Raw genomic sequence first — 21,007 nt, forward strand, 5'->3', positions numbered from 1 at the left:
ATAATCGTAGTATTCTCGAGTCTAACAGCACTAAAAAGTTAGAATTATTTGATTACAGACTACAATAATCACACTGAAACGTCAAACTAATGAAGAACACATGAGGTTACAAGAAGGTTGCTAGTCATTTTCTCTATATTCCGGCTAGTTTCCTGAACTATACACGGCTTCGAAGTCGATGGCCTTTGGCATTCATGGCCTCTCTCCGGTGCGATGATGATGGGCGTAATTATATATAGGACTCCTAATACCTTGGTCTTTAGACATGGACTTATTGGCGAAGTCGTATTGCTGGCATATGAAATTGGTTTGCGAGAATTTATCGATACCGATGTCCGGCAGGGTCAAGTGGTTACCAGATTGGTGTGGGGTATTGATCGGCTGCTGTTGAAGGCCATGCTGATTGTCCACATCGTACTCGACTGGAATTGCACCTGTTAGAGTCTTTATTGCGAATTCAATACAAGGGTCTGCCCACATATCAGCCAAAGGCGTTTCCAGGGATGGTCCGGCCATCTTGTCTGTCTTGTGGCATTTCTCGACCTTTCCGGATTGTTCTTTCCAAATAGTTGGGCCTGTCGGAGGCACGTCAATACCACATCCTTGCCTTCCGTCAATCCTGTTTCCGTTTTCTTCCCTCTCGGAACGAGCTTCTGGAGTAGTTTGAATCCCTGGGACTTTACCACAGTTTGACTCGGACATTTTTGTAGTATCACAGGTAATTCCGGTTAGAGTTTGAATGGCAATGCAATGCATGGGTCTGTCATAAATCTGCAAGAGGCATGCCAATATCGGATCCCGGCACATCACTAACCTTTTCATCACTTTCAAGCTTTTCAGAATGTACTCCTGAAATAGCAACATTCCCCAAAGGCAAAACACTTTTATCTTCATCACCATTAGTTTTGTTTCTAAATTTCCAACATGACTTCACTGTCAGTGCGTCCCCAGAAGAAAGAACGTTACTTGTTGCCTGTATCTGCTCTTTACTCTTTGAAGCATCAAGGGCACAGTTTGTTTCCAAAGAAGACTCGGGTTGGTTGAGCTGTTTAGATGCCCCATCGATACAGTTACCAGGGGAGGAATTCTCCGCTCCATCAGGTACTACACTTGATTGGTTAATCGAAGTTCGGCAAGCTTTAGTGGTTTTTAGTTCTGATGTTGGATCAAGTGCAACTGCAGCAAGTCGCTTTGAAGCTCGTCGAGGAACATTAACATCTTTCTTAATCTTGGTCTTGCCCTTTCCCAGTTGGGATTTTTCAGATCGGTCTCTTGCATCATCCCTGAGCTGTTTATCCGAGAGGATTCCAACTGCATTGCCCGAAGCATGCATGCCTTCTTCAGAATCTTTTTGCCCTATCTGTTTCGAGCCCTTAGCTTCAGACAGGTTCAAGCTGCTCAACTCGGCACCTTCTCCAGCTGAGGCATAAAAGATAAATTGGATCAGATCCATTACCCTATCACGTCATCAATAAGCATATCAGTGGAATCTAACACCCCGACTTTCGGAATCAAACAGTCCGTTACCAAAGATAAAACGATAGATTCAAGGGAATGCAAATTTAAACCTTTACGCTGATCAGGAGTATGCTTAGAGAGGGATGTCTGTTCTCCGGTACTAGCAGAAGTAAGCATCTCTTCTTCCTTTGTTATCCCACTCGAATTCGAAACATGTTCTGTGGTCTGTCTCTCTACTTCATCAATCGTTCCGTTCACAGTTACCTTCTGGCTCTCGACATTTCCAGGCTCCTAAGGGACATAAAACAAAAATCAAAGAACCGGTCAAGGTTTTGCGCAATGTGTATCAACACAATCCACCTGTGAACAGTTTCATATCGAATTAACTGAGAAATGCAAATATAGAAGCTCGGAGAAACCAAACATGATTACATTTACGCAGATATTATCTTCTACCAAGTCCTCGTTGTTGCTTCCTTTCTCCTTAGGCTTGATGGCAAGCTTCCTGATCTCCCCTGTTTCAACATAACGAAGAGCATCCTTCATGGAACGAAACCAATATCCACTCACAGGATCAATGTAAAACTGCAGAAATATAATATCAAGTGACATAGCAATAGTCATCAGCTAATAGTAAAGGCAACTATTTGAATTTAAAGAAAAAATATCCGAAGAATAGCAGACAGAGAGAAATTTTCGAGGAAAAAAGTATAGTACTGGATCTCTTCTGACTCTCCTTGCCCTCTTCGTTATCCTGACTTCCTTAGTCCATCCCGGAGGTAACCCTTCTGCCTCGGCCTTCTCAACTGTAACCTATATTGCTTGAACAATAAAAAATTTCTCGTTTAGTCGAGAAGCTCAGATTTCAGCAAACATCAATATGCCTTTAAAGTTATAAACAAACGAAAAGCTCAGATTTCATCAACAGACCTTTTTTGAAGGTTTCTTGCCCGAGACTTTTTCCTTCTCTTCTGTTTTAGAATTACACTTCTCAAGATAGCGAGTCACCTCTGCCCTCGAATTGAATCTAAGTTCGCCACACGGAGCACGGTAACACTGCAATAAGCCCAAATGTCATGTAAGCATTGAACAAATCACCTTGCATTCATAGCCAATGAAAACTGCTCAGCCAAAACAAATAAACAGGTACAAGACAATCAAATACGATCAATGCATGCTAGGGGTCCGAATGTCCGATGTCTCGTACTTAAAAAATCACCAGTAACTAAAGACTAGGGAAACAGAAGCATAAACACTAGGAGTGTTTCCCTAGTTTAAAGAGAGTATTATTAGCTCCCCGTTTACTTTCCTAGAAGAAAGAGTGAGGTACAGTTAGTAAAGCATCATTGTTGCTTCCGCTCCAAACAATATCGAAGATCATGGAACAAGGGGAAGTTAACCACATTTAAGAAATCTAACAATAACTTTCCTCAATTTGTTAAAGGCCCAGCTCAGAGAATAAGAAAATACATAGCTGGAATCGTTAACGGAGATCTACCATCGAGCACGCATGATGCAGAAGGATTTCGAACCTTGCAATTCAAGGATTTCGAACTTGAATCAGAACCTTATTTCCCATCAATAATTTCTCATCGTTAACGGAGATCTACCCATGCGATTCGAATTGAATCAGAACCTTATTTCTCATCAAGAATTTCAAGGATTTCAGACTGCAGCTACAGCTTTACACAAGAATAATTTATTTCCTTCAAACATGAAACAAGTTAACATCTGCTAAACCTCACCATTAAACAACATAATTACTGCATCATCAACCCTCCAGCAACCATAAAACAAATGGATAAAGCAGAAACCAATAGAATTATAGTTGTTTGATTTAAAGATCTTATCTTTCACATGACCATGAAAGGGGGGGGGACCCCAGCTAATGATGCAAAACAGAAGCTCAAAAATTGAACTCCCATGAAGTAAAATTACGTTAAAAAACAAACCAAGGATCTTACAGTTTCAAAGCTAAAACCTTGAAGATGAAAAATGGATGTTCTTCATTGACAGAAAAAAAAGAAATTTAATAACACATACCTTATCTTTTTTACCATTCCTTCTGCGTTTCAACTCTACTTTCCAGCCAGGTGGTAGCCAGTCATCGGCCGTCCGTTCCTTCATTTATCCGCAAGTCTCAACCTTCAAACGGCGAAAAACCTCCGGCGACGACGAGGAAAACAAGCACAAAACAAAGGGTGTTTGTTCCCCCCCCCCTCAAAGCCCTTGAAGTTGAAGATGAACCCACCAAAGGGGAAAGTGTTTGCTCTCAAACAAAGGGCTTTCCTTTCCTCAGAAACCACGTGTTGCCAAAACTCACAGTGATTTCAACCGGTCTCCACAATGTTAATTAATTAATTAATTGTTTTGTTTTTTTATCAATACACTAAAAACGAGAGAACCACTTCTTCAGATTCTACCACTTGGATTCGAGTTTCGTATTAGAAAGTAAACCAACACCAGCATGTTGCCCCCTTCCTCTACTTCTCCTTTTAGGTTTATTAGTATTAAATTGTTTCAGCTTCTGTAAGAAAAAAACAGCGAAATGGGGAAAGAGGTGAAGAGTAAAAGTTACGTGACATGTGCATGCTGCTTGGCTTCACACTAGTTTCGGTGAATGAAAATCCTTTATGGTGTCCTTCCAATCCAAAATAGACACGTGCATTAGATACTTCCATTTACCATAGTTTTCGTTTACTTACTGATCATGTCAAAGATACGTTCAACCAAAGAAAAATAAGATTCACACTCAAATTCAAAGGAAAAATTAGGGTAAATTAAATGTTTAGTACCTAAACTATCAATTTTAGTCCGTTTTAATACATAATTTTAGTTTTATTTATTTATTTTAGTACTCTTTTCAAAATTCAACATTAAGTTTTAAAAAAATCGAAAGTTTAGGTATTAAAATGAATCAAAACTAATAATTTAGGTATTGAACGCATTCAATTTTAAACGGAGTATACTGAAATGAAATAAAAACTAAACATTAGGTATGATTTTAAAAAATAGTTTAGGTCCTAAAACAGATCAAAACTGATAGTTTAGGCACTAAATGCATAATTTACCCAAAAGATTATTACTAAACTAAAGATGAATGTTTAAAGTTTGTTTTTTCCCCTCATTGCATCTACTTAGACCAAGATCATTGATCTTTGGTCTTTTATTCAAAGGAAAAAATAAGGGTAAATTACACGTTTAGTATCTAAACTATCAGTTTTGATCCGTTTTAGTATTTAAACTTTCAATTTTTTTCAAAATCATTCCTAAAGTTTAGTTTTTATTTCATTTTAGTATCTTGGTTTAAAATTTGTCATTAACTTTTGAATTTTTTTTAAAGTTTAGGTACTAAAACGGATCAAAATTAATAGTTTAGGTACTAAACGCGTTAAATTTTTAAAAGCGAGATACTAAAATGAAACAAAAACTAAACTTTAAATATGATTTTGGAAAAAATGAAAGTTTAGATACTAAAATAGACTAAAACTGATAGTTTAGGTACTAAAATAGACTAAAACTGATAGTTTAGGTACTAAATGTATAGTTTACCCAAAAAAATAAAGATGAATACTAAAACTAAGCTTGTTTATTTTGTTTTTAAGTACTTTAGTTTTTATATCTTTCTTGATAAATTTTAAGATTTTTTTAGAAAATAGATAATAACATTATTATAAATATATAATATGATTTTATATTATCACGTCATTAGAAATTAACATCATTAATAAAATATATTAAAATAGTGAATGAAATTAAATTTAAATATCAACTCAGAATAAAATTCAAGTATCAAACACATATTTAATTCTCAAAGTTTTAACATCCCAGTTTATTGGAGGCAAGTTTGCTACACGAGTATCTGGCACATAACGCTGTCTCATCTGCCATGTCCAGTCCAGCAGAAAGACTGATCACCTGTTCGAATCGGAAATAGCTAAGCCCGAACAAGTTACTCATCCTTAGTATCTGCAGTAGAAGGTTTTTCCTCCGCTTCAGCAACTAGACTTTGCGATGGGCCATCTCCAGCTGGCTTAGCATCGGTTTCTGCAGCTCCCGAGGCTTCACCATTGGCATCCCCTTCTGTTGCTGGAACCGTCTTCTTGATGGTTCCAACCTTAACGTACTTGCTCATGAACTTGTACTCCCAATCCTGCAATGCATCCAATTCGAATGGACCGAGACCCGAGATGTCTCCCGTTAGATCTTTCTCTTCGAAAGACATCTTTGCGAGAGCTCTGCTTGCGTCTTTTCCGGCGAACAACGCGTAAGGTCCATCAGGTCCGTAAAACATTCTGCAAGAAATATTGCATTTCAGGTAACAGCCAAGGACTTTCTGATTCGTATGAATAATTCTTGCATATATAATGTATGACCAATCATGCCTCTTGCAAATTCAACAATCGTGAAAAGTTTCAACACAGATTGACGATAAAGATTACTTGGAAAGGCGTTATTCGAGCACTTCCAACACGTTATGTATGGATCGTATAAGGCAAAATAGCCTCAAACCAGTACGGAACTACAATAAAAGTCTCACGCCTCGGAATATAGTACTCCAGTTGTACAAAATACACGTTACTCTAAAAGTTTGAAACGATTGGTTAAAGTTTTATAACCCATCCGACCAAATAGGAGAAAACAGGAACATAACTATGTTAGCCACATTGGACAGGAACAAAGTCAGGTGACAAAAGAACAACAAATTAAACTCAACCAAGTTCAAGCTTATCAAAGTCTTTTTCTCGACTGTGTTCATTTCATGCATGCATCATGCATGTATATGTAACCATATTAGAGAAAGGGAAGACAAGGAAGACACAGGATAGAAGTGTAATCCTATATAACTAAAGAAAAATAGTGCTCCAACTATTAGTTGGAGAGAAGCAAAGTTCACAAAAAAGACAGCGATCTCATCACTTCGCTTACTTGAATCGACTACATACTAGTATCCGAGAAACATGTAACACCTGTGATCATAGAAACAGGTTAAATGTCTAAATGAAAGGGGACGACAGACACCATATTGGACAGGATAAAGTCGGGTGACAAAACAACAACAAATTAAGCTCAACCAAGTTCAAGCTTACCTCAAAGTCTTTTCTCGACTGTGCTCATTTCGTGTATGCATGTTACCTTATTAGAGAAAGGGAAGACGAGGAAGACACAAGACAGAAGTATAATCCTACATAACTACTGAAAAATAGTGTCCAACAATTTGTTGGAGAGAAACAGAGTTCACAAAAAAGACATGGCGGTCTCATCACTTCACTTAATTGAATTGTGGATCGAATAAACTCGTACGAACCGAGATACAAAAACATGCTAACACATGTGATCATAGAAACAGGTTAAATATCTAGATGAAACAGAACGGCACCATATGATTCAGTTTTCATTTTTTCCCTCAGTCAAAACATGTGACTCAGGGTCAAAGTCTAGGACTTTTAATTAGACAAGCAAAACCAAGCAACAGAATATGGAGTATTTAGAATGAACCACTTTGGTTACATATCATACCTGGTTGATCATATTCATCTCACAATTTTTGAACTGATCATCCAATCTTAAGAAATCAAAATGCAAACTTTCACTGTAATTACATGGAGTAACTCATGGCAGCAAAATCATAAGCTGTTTGATTGATAAAAAAGACAATCTAACATCAATAAACTAAAAAGAAACCAGCAGAACAGCAAAAATCTGCAATCCAGTTCAACCATGAGCTAAAAGCAAGTGAAAAGTAGTCTAGAAAGATGAGAATTAAAGTAATTTCTAGAAACCCCCAAATTTACTTTTTCATTCCCAATGACCCCCGACAAAAGGATTGAAAATCGAAAAAGAAAAACCCGGAATTTTAAAGAAAAGAGAGGGAAAAAAAAGTTTAAACCTGCTTTGAGAAACATCATAGATCTGACCCTTAATAGCCATGAGGAGTGGCTTCTTAGAATCCGACCCATCATATTGCTTAAGCTCCTCCTCGGCAATCTCGCCGAGCTGAACCGGTGGTGGGAGCGGCTCCATCTGCTCCTCCTCGAAAGCCCTGGACCGTTGATGGTTGTGATCGTCGGATGACCCGAATAGACTGGTTGCTACATAGTAAACGGCCCATAACAGAGCAAGAACCGTGAAGAAAGTGGCCGGAGACAGACCCGTATACGCAGTTATCGCCTCCTTCAAAGTCTCCCATATCAGCAAAGCCATCGCTTAAGATTTCTTTTAGCGAGTTGGTCTCAACTCAGTGAGTCTGGTCTTAAAATTGGTAGGTAGAGACTAGAGAAGGCTTTGATGCTTGCCATTGGAGTTTTCTACCTGTGCATCCTTATAACCCGTTTATCCCGGAAATTTGATAATTATGAGCAAATTACATTACATATCACTTGGGTATCAGTTTGATTATAAACGGGTAATGTTATTTTCTAAAATTTACATTTTGGTCAATTAATTAAAATATTATTACAAACAGGTCACCACCATTAAAATTGAAATGAAAGTCTAACCAGACCTGATATAATAATAGTTTTAGTCCATAAAGATTAATTTTCTTTTGTTATAATTTTAGGTTAAAATACACTACAAATGTGACTTATTTGTAATCGAACTAATAATCGGGTGACATGAAATGTGGTTTACCTATGATTAATTTCTTTGTTTTAATTTTAGGTTAAAATACACTAAAAATAGCTCAATTATTAGTAAAATTACAAACTAGTCACTGAATTTAAAAAATTACAAACGAATAAATCAGTTAATCAACTATAACGATCAAATCACATTGTCGTTAAAAATAAAATGAATGTTAATTTTTAGCTATAATTGAATGATCAGATAGTTACAAATATTAAAAAAAAAGTGGCATACTTGTTACAAATGATAAATATAGTGATCTGATTTAACTAGAAGGCTAATTTTCGTCTCATTTTAATAACAAAGTGATTTGCTTGTTACAATTAATTAATTGAGTGATGTGTTTTTATTTTTTAAAATTCAGTGACCTATTTGTAATCTTACTAATAATTAAGTGACATGTATTGTATATTACTCCTAAATTTAATAAGAGGTCATATACTTTTGAAAAAAAATAAAGGTCATTCGTATTATTTCTTTTTTTAATGTGGTCGTCCATCTCAGAAAATAAATATAGTATAATTTTTTAACCAACGTTTTTTCATTTTTGATCGTTATAGTGTTGATATAGCAGTTCAGAGTGCTAATGTGATAATCCACTATGTTGACATGACATTCAATGATATCAGATTAACATGATAGATTGGTTAAATTTATTACTCAAACGTGGCATATGGAGTGTCATATCGGCATCACAAATAGCCACGTCAGCGCCGTTAATTGGCATGTCAGTATCATAACGGTCAACAATGAAAAAACGTTGGTCAAAGGCCACATTGAGGTTTTTTTTAGTCAGAGAACCATATTGATAGAAAAAAATAATACGATGACTACATCAATTTTTTTTAAAAATAAAGGACCTCTAATATCTTTTTTTCTATAAAAAAAATAAATTTACTGGTTTGAATATCTGGACTTATGATATTTTAAAAAAATATTATTATTTGATTATACGAGATATTCTGCATATATAAAAAATTAAATAAAAAATGTTTATTCCAACTTACAACGATGCTAATATGGTTAATAAATTACGAAAAACATGATATAAAACACATGCATTGACAAGTATCTCGCTTTTTTGGTAGTTATTACCTAATTTAATTGTTTTTTTTAAATAAGAAATTCTTGCCATACTTTCATATTATCTGTTATATTAATAATTTCATTGCTTTCTTGGCAGTTCTTACCTAATATGGTTGGCTGGTAGCAAAAATAATAAATAATAATAAATAATGTAAAAAGTCGATATTATGTGAATGATTATCTTTATTAATAACTATCAAAATATTTAAAGTAAAAAGAATATAAAATATTATTATACAGAAAATAATTAGAGAGACAATAACTTATTTATTATTAGCAGTAAGTAGTTGGTTACACTACAAAGAAAATCAACACTTCATGGGGAGAAAAAAAAAAATGTTGCAGCCAAGATTGGTAGGGCTCTAGCATGGCGGGTGGGATGATCCAACAAGGTGGTGGCCGAATACCGTCCGAAGAGAACTCATTGATTGAATTAAAACTTTCATCTTTCAAGTTATATATGTCCGTATCATGTCCGCCGTATAAGGTATCATTTTCCACCCGCTCCCAGCATGATTTTCAGAATCGGACGGGTTAGCGAACCGATCATGCTATCGATTCACTGGTTCAATCGGTCGAATTGGTCTAACCGGTTGGAAAAACCGAACGATGTCATAAATATTTAAAAAATTAAATAAAAATACCAAAAATATTTAATAAAAAATAATTTTTTATATCACAAGTTATATTCAAAACAAGTCATAACATATATAAGTTAAAAACCATAAAATCAAGTGAAACAAAATGATTCAAATTAACTACAACATAATATTTAAGGTAAAACATATTAAATAATAAATATAATTATATAACTATAATAAAAAATAAATTTGGGGTTAAAAAAATCATAACAAAATTATATAACTATAATTATATAACTATTCTTTCACTTCAATCAAGCTCGAATTTTAGGCTTCAAACGAGCTTCTAATTTTTTTTTGAGTTCAAGCCTTTTTGAGTTCAAGTTTCAATATTATATTTCGAGTTTGAGTTAAACTTGATAATTTTTAGCTTGTGAGTTTGAGTTGAGTTGAGCTTACTTTTAAAGTTTTCAAATTCGAGTCAAGCTCAGCAATACTCGAGTTCGACTTGGCTCGTTTAACAAACGACGTTGTTTAGTTTAATTTTTTTTTAAAAAAACAAAATCTCTGTTTTTCCCGGTTTTTTTCGGTTTTCAGCCGGTCCGGTTCGAACGGTTTAGCGGTTCAAGCCTTTTTGAGTTCAAGTTTCAATATTATTTCGAGTTTGAGTTGAACTTGATAATTTTTAGCTTGTGAGTTTGAGTTGAGTTGAGCTTACTTTTAAAGTTTTCAAATTCGAGTCGAGCTCAGCAATACTTGAGTTCGGCTTGGCTCGTTTAACAAACGACGTTGTTTGGTTTAATTTTTTTTTTAAAAAACAAAAATCTCTGTTTTTCCCGGTTTTTTTCGGTTTTCAGCCGGTCCGGTTCGAACGGTTCAGCGGTTCTGGCCGGTTCACTAATAGCGGTTCAACCGGTTTAGATTGAACCAGACTAAGCAACGGTTCCCGGTTGAACCGGGCGGTCCGGTCCGGTTTTCAAAACAGAGGATTACAGTGTTTGGTTGAATGAATAAAAGATTACTGGAATGTATATTTTACCAAATTATCCTTGTTCTATATTTGTTTTTTTAACAAGTGAAATTCTAAATATTTAAATAAAAATTATTTATATAAAAATTCTATTTGTTGATAATATATTACTTGAGTATTTAAATATATCATGTATTATTTTAATTTTAATTAATATTAAATTTTACATAATTTATGAAAAAATATATTAAAATTTTACATTAATATTTAACTAAATGTTTACATTGTGGAAATTATTCATATATATTCATAATAATAAAAAGATGTAAATTATTTTTGTTATCTAAGACTTCCAATATTCACTACCGATAAGTTGCGACACACAAGAAAACGATAACTCTGAACCACCATATCGTTGAACATACTCTATGTGTTTCTCCAACACGTTTTCTTCAGGAATACCCAAATAGATCATGGACATTGTTTGTTGTTGAATCTCATTGGAAATATATGGAATTTTCTTAGCACCAGGGTCAATGGCATCTTTGTCAAGGGGTTCATGGCAAACAAAGCCAAATTTGTTTATATGGCGTCTCTCATTGTATATAATAAGTGCAAGCAATGGACGAGCATAAAGACGTTTGACTGCAAAATGGCATGTGCATCCTCCCATGGATTGAGGCCTACCTAGCAGCCCGATTTCGGGTGTTTAGGCGATATCTTCGACTAGGTAATACACCTCCAGAGATACAAATTTAAGCTCATATACACTATTGAGAACCCAAGGTATACGAGTATTATGAGGTTGTGCACACGTATGCTGTCACCACAGCTCAATGAATGTTCCGAAGGACCTATCCAGAGGTCATAAAGATCCTCGGTAACTATCCAGAGGCCATAAAGATCCTCGGTAACTATCCAGAGATCATAAAGATCCTCGGTAACTATCCATAGGTCATAAAGATCCTCGGTAACTGTCCATAGGTCCCGAAGAACCTAGGTAAACTATTCATATGTTCCTTAAAACATAGGTATACTGTCCATATGTCTCGAAAGACATAGGTAGTTCTTTGACTCTTGGCATACCAACTATACTTACAGTTCTCATAACTCATATCATGGCATTGTCTTTTACCTTATTACATATTCACACATCATATCACATTTTTCTTTTTCTATAGCTCTTTATCACATGTTCATATGATCATATTATTACATATACCTTTTCATATAACCATTACATACATGTCATCATTTATGTTTTTATCATACTCCTATAGTATTATCATTCATCTCTTTTATCTCTTGTTCATTTTTTCATCCAATAACTTATATAAATGTATATATATATATATCACGTATACTAGTTCCTAGGTCCCATCACACTAGTATATTTTCATATATTTGTAATCACGTAGTTTATTTTTTTCATATAATTCATGTCACCCCTCATATGATTTCATATTCATATGCTATATATTTCATATTATTTCTTATGTCCTTTCCATACTTCTTATTTCATATTCTTATGAAATCATATTGATCATTTTAACTATTTCACATATTTAACACATTTATCTACCTATTTACACAACTCATATAATATATATATACTGTAACATGTCAATACATATGCTTATTCATACATATAAACCATAACAAACACAGCACACACACTTCATATACCTAATATAGATATCTCGTAACTCATTCAATCCCATATGACACATACATTCATATATAAGCTCTAATCTGGAAAATAGACTTACCACAATCTGCATAGTATATCCCATAATGCATATGGTATGAATTCATATCATATTTAATAATATTGAATGAATCATGTATCAAGATATTAAATCTAGACTTATCGCAAGTCTAGAACTGAATATACTAACATGATCATGTTATGCACATGCACTCACCTTAGCCTTGTTTGAATTGAACCAATTCTAACCCTTCGATTACTTTGAAGCAAAGTCACGTTCAATATCTACGTAATAATACATTGATACATATCAGTATCCAATTAATATACTCTAATCTATCATTTCTTAGACCAAATGAAAGGTTTATTTATATTTCTCTTGAAGTGCATCGATGCATTCAACAGTGCATCGATGCATTCTTTAGCATGTGCGGGGATGGATCGATGCACTCCTTATGCATCGATGCACCAATTGCATTCGATGTTTCCATTTTAATAGGTGCATCGATGCACTTCCTGTGCATCGATACACACTGAACAATTTCTAGAGATTTACCCTTGATGCATCGGTGCACCTTGAATGTGCATCGATGCACATAGCTCAAAATTCATTTTAAATCCCGAAAATCTACTCAAAACAACTCAAATGCTTCATATTTCATCGCCTTTCATGTTCTTAACTCTTATACACTTATTTAAACTAATTAATGCCCATTCAATATCTCTTACACTTCAAAATCCATTCCTCCACATAGAATTTAAGAATTTCACTCAAATTCCCATATGATATAATTCTGATTCTAACCCTTTATATCCCTTAATCAAGTTAGGGACAAGTCAAATTCAACTTCCAAATCTCAATATAAACTTTATTTCGATATTTCATTCAAAAACTCCAAATCTTTAAATCCTCATAAACTCTTCATCTTGTTATTTTAAAGCAAATTAATCTTTCCTTAATCTTACTTAGCATCTAATAATCAAAACTAAACTTAAATTTCAGCACATAATCAGCTCAAGAGAAAACTCACATTTGCTTGGCTTCACACGTGAAGAAGAAGAAGAAAAAAAAGAGAACTCTGGAAACCTCTAAACTTTGTTTCCTTCCTTCCACGTGTATCTATATATACCATATATTATTATATTTTTTTCTTTGCAAATGACCATACTATCCTTTCATTCCTCATTCTTTTCAATTTGATCTTACACCTCATTTCTCATATAAGTCTTTAAACCACTCAATTATTCTAATTTAAATCACCAAATTTTGAAACCTTACAATTTAGTCACTAACCCGGTATTGAGGATGTTACAGTATTGGTACAGTGCAGAGTGAGGGGAGTTTGGGAAAACAGAGAAGAAACATCAAAGATTACGTTTTCCTTAAAATTTCCAAGTATGAAACAGAGAAAAAACATCAAAGAAATTGAAGATTAAACAAAGGAAAAGTAGATATGTAAACTCACATCCTTGCTTGATCTTCAGCTTTTCAGAGAATCAACTTTTCAGGGGAGCAGCGAAGGAAGGCGAACGCACAACGAGAATTTCACAGTGAATCAACCAGAACGAAGGGAGAAGGCTATTTTAGACAAGGGGACGGGAATAATGAAATACATAAGGGAGATGAGTGATAGACATTCCCGGGAAAACAGTAAAAAAAATTACCTTTAGTATTATTTTTTCACGGGCACTCGGTAATATGCCCCCATCCAAACGTGGGTATATTCATCCGGGAAAAACATTCTTCCCAGAAATGAATTATACCCTGAACCAAACGGAGCCTTAATATCAACGAAAGACTTTATTTAAATTTTTTGTTATTATAATCGTACTTTAAAAGGATTGGGTTTTTATATTAATAATTAATTATTTTATTTAGATAATTCGTAATAAAGTTTTTATTGTTTGAGATGGTGGTGTATGAACTGGGTGAGGCTTTGGGAGAGAGCCCTGAGGCTATTCGAGCTCGCCACACCAATCTTGAGTGACAAAAAATACCTGGTATGTTCTGTATCTGCAAAAATTGCTTAATACATATTGCCTGTTAGCTGGTAGCTTTAGTTCTTCTTTAGTCCCATGATGTTCTAGCTGTTGTTGGTTTTGTAATTTGTAGTGCATGTCCCTTGTTTTTTAGCAAATTTCGGCCGGACTTAAAATTCAATTGAAGGTATATATAATCACATTGTGTAGTCTGAAACTAGAAAGAATTAGGATTATTGCAACTTGCTTTCATGAATTGTTGTGGAGCCTATTCAACTTAGTGGTTATGAAATTTAATTAAGGTAATGTGTATGTTCTTTAGTATGCGTATCTATGGTGATGGAACTCTGTATTTTTTATGATGTATGATATTTCAGCTTTCTGTTCGTCCTAAATAATACCTTAGAAGTCTTCTCTCAGTCATCAATTCCTGTTTCATCCATGAATACTCTGAATAGGTTTCGATGCTCAAAAGCCTGTCACTTGGACTTTTGAGAACCGTATATATGTTCGATATTATTATTTTTTATGTTTTAGGAAAATACTGAAAGAGTGTCAATTTGCAGCATAGCTCAAGTCAGTTGTCTTGATCCTGAACACTAAAAAAAAGAATCTACACTCCAAAAAACCAAGTCTGATAAAAAACTTGGTAAATACAATAGTAGATGTCTCACCCCCGAGAAACTTTAGCAGGCTTCTGCTGAGGAATTAGATTGGGTTCTTAGAAGAGTGCTTGTGCTTTGGATATTTATGATAGGTATAATGTACCTATCATGTGGCTTAAATTTTCATCGAAACCGTAACAAACCTATCACAAAGAGACTAACAGATAGGGTAGTGCTTGCCTTGATGAAGTGCTATTCTGATAGAAGCTTCGTTGTTGCAGTAAAACCTCATGGGTGGAGAGTTTAAAGCCTTTAGGTCTGACTAATTTCTCAAACCATAACAACTTACATATTCCTAGAGGTTTTTTTTTTCTAAATCAAGCTTCTGTGCTACTCCGAACCACGACACTGTTTTTTACTTAATCGAGTTACTAAATTTACCCCCACATATATGTACGCTAGCCTGAAGTAATTAATCTTTTGTCAGTTATACAGCCACTCCATTCTGCATCATTTTACCCTTCAATCCGTTGATGGCCATGATCTTTAACTAGCAATCCTCTACCAGGTCTCCCCTTTTAGCATTTAAGGATTGTATGTACTGCCTGTTAAGTGACTGACCCTTGAAGAGCGCATGAATTGACTGAAACTACTATAGTAAACACAGTAGCTCATTGTTATTTCTTAGACTCAGACTTCCATTTTGTTTCATTGGTAAAACAGTACCCATCATTGGTTAGCCGATTTTGGGTTTAGATAAAGGAACTTGCCCAAAACTATGGTAAACTATCACAATAACTCATAAATCATCAATAGAAAACTTGCCAAAGAAACTATATCTGATCTTACAAACTCCAGTTTGATCCTTTCTTCAACAAATGAGGAAGTGGAGGGATGCTTTGTTCATGCTTGAAGAAGTTTTCAGGATCAACTGTTGTCTTTACATGCACCAGCCTGTTGAAATTGTTTTTAAAATATTTCAGACCCCAAATCTTGGCTTTTTCGTAGCTGATGTTGTCGTCGCTAATTTCACTAGCTCCGATCTCAAGCTCTTTGTAATTTACGTAAGCTCCTCGTGGAGATTCCAAAACATATGGTGTCATGTAATTGTAAACCCTCCTCATCCAACCCATGAACTTTTCAGAGTTTTTATCTTCTTCTTCCTCCCAATTCACCACGTACATGATTCTGTAGAGGTTACCAACTTTGTGAGGAAATGGAGTTTCAGTCTCAGGAATATCATCCATTTCCCCACCGTATGCCACAAATGTCATAAATGCTGATTCGGCTTCATCGTCGTAAAACTTGGACCACAATCCTTCGAACGCAGTTGCTGGAATAGGCTGTTTTACGAAGTCGGATTTTGCTTTGAAGAACAATTTCGAAAGAGCTGATTCTGAACTCCTATTAAGTGAAGTTTCCAGTGGAGCTCTGATTGGAAACCAGGTCAAGTAAAGATTGGATTCAACCCAACTCATTTCTAAGCAATCTTCGTTCACTAATCCAAGTTCAGGGAATTTCTCTTCCAGCAATGGAAGAAGCTCATCGATGCTTCCAAGAAATACGTAACTGAAAGCTACTTCGTCTTCTCATCTTCACTTGAATTCACCCTTGATATGATAATGCTGGCGTGTATATTTTTGGGAAGTTTGTGCGTAATATATTGCCACCGATGGACAAGTTTGGTGGCGTTTTACTCTAACGTCTTGGTGACTCTACAGGCCGTAACATTAGCTGGAACCAGGACTAATTTCAGTTTCCAAGCAAGGACGATCCCAAAACTTACCATGCCACATCCTCGAATGGCCTAAAACAAATTCTCTCCCATAGATTTCCGATCAAGAATTCTTCCTTTAACATCAATCAAACGAGCGTCGAGAACATTCTCGGCGGTGAGACCGTATGTTCGATGCAATGAACCGTAGCCACCTCCACTCAAATGTCCACCAAGACCGATGGTGGGCGATACCAGCCGGAAAGGCAAGAGTTTACTTTTTCTGAAAAATCTCATAGTACAATTCACCAATAGTTGCACCAGACTCAACCCAAGCTGTAGCTTCATCAAAAGGTTAACGTGAACCGATCAAAGATTCACCAAATCGAACACCACTAACGGAACCTTATAAGCCGTCGTATAAGAAAGACCCTCGTAGTCATGACCCCACTTCGAGTTCTGACTTGCAGCCCAAGTTTTCTGCAACAGTAAACCGCAGCTTGGATGTGAGACGCGTGCAGCGGCATTATAATGGCCAAAGGTAGGAGTTGACGGTGTCGTGAACTATTACGTTAGTATTGCGGATTATCACGTCATCATCGTGAACTATCACTTCAACACCATCAACGACGAAAAAATATTGGTCAAAAAGTCATATTGAGTTTATTTTATGAGTTGGAGGGTCACATTGAAAAAAAAATAATACGAGAATTATATTATTTTTTTGAAAGTATAGAGACCTCTAATGTTTTTTTGCCTTGTTTTTATTATTTTTTATATTTGATTGATGATTTATTGATTTGTGATTGTCTATATTTTGTTAACCATCACGTCAGTTTCTCTGATGAATATTAATCAATGATAGATGATTTGATTAATATTTTTAAATAGTTAAATAATTTGGTTGATTGCATCAACAGATGAGTGATCAATCAAAATCATCCATAATTGACTTATCCTAAATGTTTTATATGAAGTGGGTAGAAGAGTTGAGAAAATATCAAAACACATTGCCTTTGTTAAGGTAAATTAATAGTGCTAATCCACTGTTTAACCTGTCTTTATCGGGCAATATACAATGTTAAAATTATTAAAGTGCAACCTATTGGGTTACCTTAGTGGTAAATTTTTTTTCCAGTCATGAAACATCATCATTGTCACAATTGAGTCCACCTAGCTACGCCTAATTTGACACCAAAAATTTTATACCAATTATCTTCAAGTAGACATAAAGAAAGACGTCCACTTAACGTGGCCTCGGTGAAGGACTGTAGCATGTCTCTATATTTCCATCACCGCAAAAAGAGAGTAGTAGGTAAGGTATCCAATTGAAAATGAGTACTATAAGGAGACAATTTAATTTAAAGTTAAAAAAAAATTATCGAAATATTATAAAATTTATAAAATTATTGATTAAGAGAAATTTAAAATGTTAATTTTTTTCTCAACATTTTTCGGTTGAAAATATTTTTTTATAACATTTTTTTATTAAAAACCAAAAATATTATATTCTGTATAATATATTTGGTTAATTAAAAGATTAACATATTAAATAATCATCCAAAAAAAATATTATAATTTTATAATATTTTCAATCACGTACATTTCTTACCATTGAATTAGGATGCTAACTACCCATTGAAAATCAACTTTAATTTGATAAAATCTCGTGATAAGATTGATAAGATGGTAATAGAATCAATTTTCCGATATGATATTAATTAAAATGTATAATTTTTAAATAAAAGATATTTTGGTAGATTATGCGTTTAATAAGTAAATTATCATATCAAACATTTAATTTTTGTTTTGTTTTACTACATCATTGTTAAAAATTTTACGAGTGATTTGAACGTGACACTTTTTTATGGGTAAATTGCATCAGTCATCATTTAACTATTTTCTCACTCCTATTTTGGTTACTCAAGTTTAAATTTTAAATTTAATTACTTAATTTTCAAATTATTCATAATTTAATCACTTTAACTTTCAAATTTATTTTTTATTTTTAATTATATATAATAAAAAACAAAATCTTATCAGAAAAGTTATTAATAAAATAAACGAGAGTGATTAAAATAGGAACAATTTGAAAGCTGAGTAGTTAAATTGAAATTCTTAAACTTTAGTATCAAAATAGGAGTGAGAAGATAGTTGAGGATGAATGATGTAATTTACCCATAAAAAATGTGTCATTATGTTTTAACGATGAGGTACTAAAATAAAACAAAAGCTAAACATCATATATGATTTTAAAAAATTAAAAGTTTAAATACTAAAACGGACCAAAATTAACAGTTTAGCTACTAAACGCATAATTTACTCTAGATATTTTATGTATAACTCTCAATCATTGGATAATAAATACTCAATACTCCACAATCTGTATGCTTAAACCTAAGACCTTTATAAATAACAATAATTTTGTTAACTATCGAAATAATTTAGTTCGTGCATCAATTAATAAAAGTTATTAAAGTTAAATTTAAAATCCACTATATTAGTGGGCAATTAGTGCTAGTTAAATAATAAAATCAACATGTCATACATGTGACAAGAAGCTAATATCCAGACATTAACACTTGCAATATAATTAAAAGTAATTAAATTAAAGTCAACTATTGAGAAAATTTAATGTCAACATGTACTTAATTTCCCTATAAAATAAATATATATGGGAAAAATATACTTAAGCCTACTCAATTACAAGTTCGGTCACAAACAAGTCACTTGTTTTTAAATATTACAATTTAATCAAATGATTAAAATATTTTTATAAACAAATTATTGTTTGTTAAATATATGGAATGATAACATGATCTAATATAATAATAGTTTTGGTCCCCATAATTTATATATTCTATCAATTTAGTCATAATTTAGTCATGATGAATATCCTTCGTATAAAGGATATTCATCATTTTAGTCTTTTTTTCCCTTCTAAATTGCTTGTTCTTCTCCTATAAATTTTATATTATTTTTGTTACAATAACAGTTTAATAGTAACATGTTATTTATTTATGACAATGCAATTATTTGATTGTTGTTTTGATCCGATTGACTCACTCAATTTGATAATATTGCAAAAAGAGAGAGAGAGACTAGATGATAGTTTTTACGAATGATTAAATTTATTGAATTATTTCGAATTAGGACCAAATCGATAGAAATGCATAAGTTTCGAGACTAAAAGCATTGTTATGCCAACTACATTAGAGGTTCGTTTCAATTTTAACGATTAATGATCTGTTTATAAAAATATTAATTGAGGGACTGAATTATAACGTTTAGAGAAAAAAATGAACTATTTATTATCGAACACATAATTGAATAAGTGCAGGGTGTATTTTACCCATATATTTATGCAGTTTTTAATATAAAATTCAGGCTGTTTATAAGTATTAAAAAAATAAAAATCTATAGCAACCTATTGTCCTCCTATGGTTGCAATCTGGCAGGATGGATTGAGGGGACGTGAAACTATTATATATTCTTAATTATTTTTATAAATTTAAATTTATCCTTTAAAATTTTAAAGTTTAATTTCAGCCCTGTCCGTCTTTGTAGAATAGTATATATATATATAAGGGTGCCTCAGCACAACACAATCAAACCAATAGCTTCAGGTATTTTGAAATATAAATGGCTGTTGATGCAGCTTGTAACCCGGATCCTAAATTTTACACAGACATCACTCTTCAAAACAGGATTAACGATGCTCTCACCATGTTCGACCGTATCAACTGGTACGGGTCCGGAGATCCCCCGGTGGTTATCCAAGCAAGAATGCTCGGAAAAGTCAAGCACGACTCCTGTCCCTTCACCGGAGACTCCCAAGGCGGGGGTTGCGTATTCTTTCAAAGGCAATATCAAGTTGGTTGTTGCATGGCGCAACATGAATGATGAAAGCAACAAGGTACGATATTGTTTCTTTTCGTTATATTTATCGTATTAAATTCGTCTGTATTTGATTTATTGATCGATAAATCTCTACCGATCACAGGCCTATGTTGATATCATTCGAGGTGACGAAAAAGTTGACTGGTCCGCGATTGAATCGCAGCTGAAGTCATCTTGTTCCAAACCTGATACTGTGCATAAGTTCAAATATGTGGCAACGGTTGAGATTGATCCAAACGGCGCTACACCGGTTATGAAAGCAACACTCAAGGAATATTAACATAATATTACTTCGTTATTTAAAATAGAGCAAATTGCACATTAGTAAATAAACTATTTGATTCGTTATAATACTTAAACTTTCGATTATTTCAAAAC

General features: G+C 33.9%; 3 protein-coding genes across 3 annotated transcripts; all 3 read right to left on the minus strand.

Moving 5' to 3' along the window:
• Positions 1-192: 192 nt before the first annotated feature.
• On the minus strand, positions 193-3,781 carry LOC120125893 (methyl-CpG-binding domain-containing protein 13-like). The gene is made up of 7 exons (XM_039144213.1): positions 3,502-3,781; positions 2,389-2,514; positions 2,176-2,271; positions 1,891-2,043; positions 1,569-1,749; positions 815-1,419; positions 193-771 (listed from the first exon to the last, which is right to left on the minus strand). The coding sequence occupies exons 1-7, from the start codon at positions 3,583-3,585 to the stop codon at positions 193-195; spliced, it is 1,824 nt and encodes a 607-aa protein (XP_039000144.1). The 5' UTR covers positions 3,586-3,781.
• A 1,461-nt stretch (positions 3,782-5,242) lies between these two features.
• On the minus strand, positions 5,243-7,747 carry LOC120125878 (membrane steroid-binding protein 2-like). The gene is made up of 2 exons (XM_039144203.1): positions 7,349-7,747; positions 5,243-5,753 (listed from the first exon to the last, which is right to left on the minus strand). The coding sequence occupies exons 1-2, from the start codon at positions 7,660-7,662 to the stop codon at positions 5,411-5,413; spliced, it is 657 nt and encodes a 218-aa protein (XP_039000134.1). The 5' UTR covers positions 7,663-7,747; the 3' UTR covers positions 5,243-5,410.
• Positions 7,748-15,860: 8,113 nt separating this feature from the next.
• LOC120125894 (berberine bridge enzyme-like 25) lies at positions 15,861-17,256 on the minus strand. The gene is made up of 3 exons (XM_039144215.1): positions 17,135-17,256; positions 16,830-17,012; positions 15,861-16,566 (listed from the first exon to the last, which is right to left on the minus strand). Exons 1-3 carry the CDS (start codon positions 17,254-17,256, stop codon positions 15,861-15,863), a joined length of 1,011 nt encoding a protein of 336 aa, XP_039000146.1.
• Between the last annotated feature and the right edge of the window lie 3,751 nt (positions 17,257-21,007).

This window comes from Hibiscus syriacus, unplaced genomic scaffold, assembly GCF_006381635.1.
Source record: "Hibiscus syriacus cultivar Baekdansim isolate YM2019G1 unplaced genomic scaffold, ASM638163v2 tig00110446_pilon, whole genome shotgun sequence".
NCBI classification, from domain to species: Eukaryota; Viridiplantae; Streptophyta; class Magnoliopsida; order Malvales; family Malvaceae; genus Hibiscus; species Hibiscus syriacus.

What these genes read in the sequence shown, in the direction of transcription:
- LOC120125878 (XM_039144203.1), bottom strand. Translation starts at nt 7,662, where the DNA reads ATGGCTTTGCTGATATGGGAGACTTTGAAGGAGGCGATAACTGCGTAT. An exon ending in TATGATGTTTCTCAAAGCAG is followed by an intron (nt 5,754 to 7,348) that starts GTTTAAACTTTT and finishes TATTTCTTGCAG; the next exon opens with AATGTTTTACGGACCTGATG.
- LOC120125893 (XM_039144213.1), bottom strand. Translation starts at nt 3,585, where the DNA reads ATGAAGGAACGGACGGCCGATGACTGGCTACCACCTGGCTGGAAAGTA. An exon ending in GGAATGGTAAAAAAGATAAG is followed by an intron (nt 2,515 to 3,501) that starts GTATGTGTTATT and finishes GGCTTATTGCAG; the next exon opens with TGTTACCGTGCTCCGTGTGG. An exon ending in AGCTTGAAAGTGATGAAAAG is followed by an intron (nt 772 to 814) that starts GTTAGTGATGTG and finishes TGCCTCTTGCAG; the next exon opens with ATTTATGACAGACCCATGCA.
- LOC120125894 (XM_039144215.1), bottom strand. Translation starts at nt 17,256, where the DNA reads ATGCCGCTGCACGCGTCTCACATCCAAGCTGCGGTTTACTGTTGCAGA. An exon ending in CTTATACGACGGCTTATAAG is followed by an intron (nt 17,013 to 17,134) that starts GTTCCGTTAGTG and finishes GAGATTTTTCAG; the next exon opens with AAAAAGTAAACTCTTGCCTT. An exon ending in AAATCTATGGGAGAGAATTT is followed by an intron (nt 16,567 to 16,829) that starts GTTTTAGGCCAT and finishes ATTTCTTGGAAG; the next exon opens with CATCGATGAGCTTCTTCCAT.